The following is a 5,063-nucleotide window of genomic DNA, read 5'->3' on the forward strand; positions in this document are numbered from 1 at the left end:
AATCTGATTACAGTACACATGGTTCCAGGTTAGTTAATGGCAAGGACGACCTATTATCTGAAGGTAAATATCAGTATCCTTCCTTATTTCCTACGCAATCACGGTTTGTCAATACTGTTTTAGGGTCTGTCATCAAGGTTAACAGATAGAAAGACAATTTGCCACAATCTTTCAAGCCCCCACCCCTCCCCCGAAAAAAAACAATGAACGGAATTAGACGAAAGTTGGGACTAATACTGATTTGGTTTGCATCGCGCTTTTCACCAGAGGATAAAAAGTGCAAATATTATGCATTTCCGGATTTAATATCTGATAAGTCAAACTGCTTCTTGGATTCACTTTGTTCACTACTTTTATTTTCCTTGGCGTTCGATTGTTCATTTTCCTAACTAGATGTCTGGTCTTACGATCCTAGATGTTGATCTTGGCCGTTATAGAGACGTTTATCTCAATGGTTTCTCTAAAATCGCTAACAAAGATGTCCTTCTTCAATTATTGTCCAACTATTTCGACAACACCGTGATGAAGAAACTGAAGGACTCTTTTCCAGCAGACGATCAGTTCAATCTCCTTGGAGTAGGCGTGGGTGAAGGTACGTTCGTAACAACACTGCGAAACTTCGGTGTTGATTTAACACCAGCCCGAAATCTATATATGTCCACACCAGAGAAGTGTTAAACAACACCAGTTTCGTTTTGGTCTAACACCAGAAATGTGTTGATACAACACCAGTTGGTATCAAAACAGCATCGGCTTGGTTCTAAACTGGTGTTGTTTCAATACCTCTCTGGTGTGGACTAGATTCCGGGCTGGTGTTAAATCAACATCGGAGTTTTTTTGCAGTGAGGTCTAGGTCAGGATTCGGGAAAGCGATTTCTTTAGATGTAGCACAAGTCTAACATGCATGTTTAATAAGCCAGGGTTACACCAAAACCGAATTCTCCCGAATAAATTCGGACCGATTCTAGCCGAATTCGGCCTATTTTGAATGGTTTCAGTGGATTCGAATCATTCGAATGTTCTCAAATCCTTCCTGAATTTTCTCGCATTTGCGGAGGGAGAAAAGAATACTCCCGAAACCACCCAAATAGGATTGGCAGTTGATCCGGTTCTGGTGTAACTAGGTCTTTATAACGCAGAATTGGAAACGAATGGTCAAAGTATCTTGCTAGATTATATGCGATCGTCTTTTGCCAGGCTAAGCAGGGACGGGTCCATCATTTTTAACAGGAGGGGGGGGGGTATTATTTGCATTTTTCATTGATTGGCAGTTCGAAGAGTGATATGTTACGAGCAATTTGTTACAAATATGAACAGGATTATTACACCGTAAAAACGTGCAAATTTAGCACTTACAGTGCTTGTATAGTGACTGCACTACGAGTGCTGATTTTCTAGTTCAAATTTAAACTAGAAAATCAGCACCGGTAGTACAGTCACTATACAAGCACTGTAAGTGCCAAATTAATTAGCACTTCATTTTTTTACAGTGTAGAATAAAAGAAAACTGTCGATAAAAAATTGCTTTTATCTATTTTCAATTTCAGGTCATAATGAACTTCATTTTCTTACGCGACTTGGATCTCACTTTACATCAGTTAAAAATGTAGCTGTGGAACCGAATGAAGGGTTACTCGAAATGTTCGAAACAAACGCTGATAAATGGAGTTCTGAAAGTAAAGCAAATTGTGAATCTAAATGGTACATCGGAACCCTCTCCGAATTCTTCGATGAAAGCCCTCTGGCGAAATGCAAGTACAACATGATCAGCGCTATACATTCATTGTACCATACCGGTGACTTTGAGACGACCTTCACCCGGCTGATGTCAATGCTGAAAATCAATGGTGTCATGTTCATTGTTTTGTCTGGTGAGATATGAAATTAAATATGGCAACAGCGAGGAATGCTACCCTCAAATTCTCAAAACAGGGAGAAATACATGCATGATGGAAGCATGCCGAAGAAATTGTAAGAAAACCCGACAAAAATAATAAACACGTAATGAATTAACCTTTTTATGAACTTTTTGACACCTAACCACACTTGTAAGATATATATACCCCTATCAAAAATTGCAGCTTAGTTTAATGTGTTGTATCAAATTGGTACTTGTTTAATCTTATTTGTTTATCATCCATGCAGAAAGGAATTTGATAGACCAATCCCACCGTGAAAAGGAATGGCTACCAGCAAGTCATCGCTATTCAGGAAAACCAAGGTCGGAAAAGGTGGTGGAAATTGCCAAAAGGAAGAGGTTTTCTATCACCGCATTGGATCTGGATATAAAGTGGGATGTTACTGATCTATTTAATGAGAAGTCGGAGCTAGGGGACAAACTCGCCGATTTTATGGCGGTCACAGCCTACTTTCGAAAAACGGCATCGGCTGAAATGAGAGAGGAATTACTCGGTTTTTGGCGGTCTTTATGCTCTGAAGATGAAGATGGGCGCATGCGCACACCATCAGGAGAGATGTTATTTGTCGTTACAAAATAGATCCCATTTATTTAGACCATTCGTTTTTCTCATTTACTTTTATTTAGCTATTTTTCAGGCGCGGATCCAGGAGGGGGCCGAGCCGGCCCCGGCCCCCCCCCCCCTATTTTTGGACAACCTGCAGAAAAAAGTGTACTCTTTAACTTGATAGAAACTATGAAAAACAGAAAGAATAGTAAAAAAGAGTATCATACCCATGATGTGTAATTTACAGCCTCGTAGCGGCCGGCCCGACCCCGGGGGGGGGGGGGGGGGCACTTACATTGACGAGTGGATACCATGCGCGACCAAAAAAAAACATGTAAAAAGGATGTCTTTTTCACGAAAGGGCACGTTACGTACGTAACGTGAAAAGGGTGTCTAAAACACAAAAATAATGAAAAAAGGGTATCTATTTCGCTAGGAAAGTTACGTGTTTAGGGTCGATTTTGCGGGGATGATAAAACAAAATTAAAATGTTTTTTAAAGGATGTCCTTTTTGCCCCAACACTACGTGTTTAGGGTCCGATTTGCGCGAGGTGGAGAAGATGGGGTCGTACTAAACCAAATAAGTTAAAGCCGACGACCGAAAGACCCGTAACAATAAAACATTCCTGTACTTGTTTATGGGTTCATTTTAGGGAATATTTGCCAAGAGTATCGTTTTGTTTCCAATACTTGTTAAGGGGTGCATTTTCAGAATATGGAAATTACGTGTTTAGGGTGCTTTTCGAGACCCCATGGTCGCGCATGGTATCCACTCGTGAATGGAAGTGGCCTCCCGGGGGCCCGACCCCGAAAGGAAACAAGAAAAAGGTGAGAGGAAGAATTGGAAAATATATTTTATATCAAAATTTTCGCTCTCGCTTCGCGCTCGCATTGCCTGTGTAATGAATCCCATTCAAGAGGATTAAATGGCACTTATATATCCAGTTCTGAAATCAATTTTCACACAATATTTTAGCTCGCACATCAAGCTTTCATTATTTTGTTTGATTTACACAAATTGTTTATATGTATCAAAATTTTGTTTGATTTGTGAGTTACCTATCCTCTTTGGAAATTCTTACCAAAATTTGTCAAAATGCTCCTTTATTATGTCAGTATATCAAAAAAATTAAGTTCGTGCTTCGCGCTCGCATTTAATAGCTTGTTCTTTATTTGAATAAAAACGCACTTAGACTGTCCAGTTTTCAGGTCGGAATATCATAATATATTGAGCTGGCGCTTCACACTCTCATTATTGTTTTAATTGGTGATATTTTCATCCTCTTCATTAATCACTAAAAACAGTCCTAATTGAGTCCCTTTTCACGTTGTTATAGTAAAATTTCGGCTCGCGCTTCGCGCTCGCATTGTTTAGCTGGATACTTATCTTTTTTCATGATTATAAAATCTCCTTACAATCTTCAGGTCTAAGGAGAAAAATATCAAAGAATTCGAGCTCGCGCTTCTCGCTCGCATTCTATATTAAGATCACATGAGATACCTTATCTTGTTTATAACAATAAAACAACATACACTTAAAACTTTAGTCTTTAATTAGGACTACCCCCAGAACCCCCCCCCAAAAAAAAATCAGATTACAGCGGTCAATCGAGAAAAATGTTGATGAAAATATTTTCGCCCCCCCCCTATTTGAGAAAGCTGGATCCGCCCCTGTTTTTATTTGTACGAAATGAATACGCTAATGAAGTAATATCATGTTACTCCAAAAGAAATAATTATGATGGACAGCATTCAACTCATGCAGAGGAATATAATTATTAACTGTGTTACAGAAATCCGAAATTTTGTAGGTATAATTATGGATAAATTAAGCACGGTCGCACTTCATTTTATGTACTGTACATGTACATTTTTTTTAGTATTTTTGCTCCAAAATTTTGGCGTACAGCTATGTGTCTATGGTCCGTATTAGTCAGAAGTCAGGTTTAACTAAGACCATGGTCTAACTTTATGCTAACATTATGGGAATCCAAAAGTGTCAACATTTTTTTTTATTACGTTAAATGTTTATTGTGTTTATTGTGCTCTTTCTTGATTCATCGACGGTTAAGACAATTATCTATTTATACTTCCTAGACAATTATGAATGAGTTGAGAGCCAAATGAGCTGAATTATGATATCTCTTAGTGATTATGTAAGTATTATGTTTTATGTATTATGTATTACGTACTATGTGCGCTTATGAATGTTATTTTGGGCCATCCAAGCAAGCCTAATGAGCTTTCATTTGATCCACCACTATTTCAAAATGTATTTGTATATTGCTCTTACCCAGAGTAGGTGCCTAAAATCTGAAATAACTTTTAGGAGATTAAAAAACACTCATAAACTAAAAAATACTTTTCTTATTTTGGCTGGCCTATTTGCAATATTCATAACGTTTCGGAAAGTTATGAGCACTGAGACATTTTTTTGCATTCAAACGCAAATCTGAACAGTTATCTCTATTTACTGCCGGATTCGTAACAATAATAATTAAACTACTATTGAGTATCCTTGATGTAAAGAAAATAAAGTGCATTGCCGATGTCTATTTCCATTTCAACTTGTTATGATTGCACCAGGGCATTTCTAGT

General features: G+C 38.1%; 1 protein-coding gene across 1 annotated transcript; it reads left to right on the plus strand.

Annotated features, from left to right (window-relative positions):
- Positions 1–221: 221 nt before the first annotated feature.
- Positions 222–2,574, plus strand: LOC121425599 (histamine N-methyltransferase-like). The gene is made up of 3 exons (XM_041621713.1): positions 222–592; positions 1,548–1,871; positions 2,146–2,574. The coding sequence occupies exons 1-3, from the start codon at positions 394–396 to the stop codon at positions 2,496–2,498; spliced, it is 876 nt and encodes a 291-aa protein (XP_041477647.1). The 5' UTR covers positions 222–393; the 3' UTR covers positions 2,499–2,574.
- The last annotated feature ends 2,489 nt before the right edge of the window (positions 2,575–5,063 follow it).

The sequence above is a fragment of the Lytechinus variegatus genome, chromosome 12 (assembly GCF_018143015.1).
Source record: "Lytechinus variegatus isolate NC3 chromosome 12, Lvar_3.0, whole genome shotgun sequence".
Lineage (NCBI taxonomy): Eukaryota > Metazoa > Echinodermata > Echinoidea > Temnopleuroida > Toxopneustidae > Lytechinus > Lytechinus variegatus.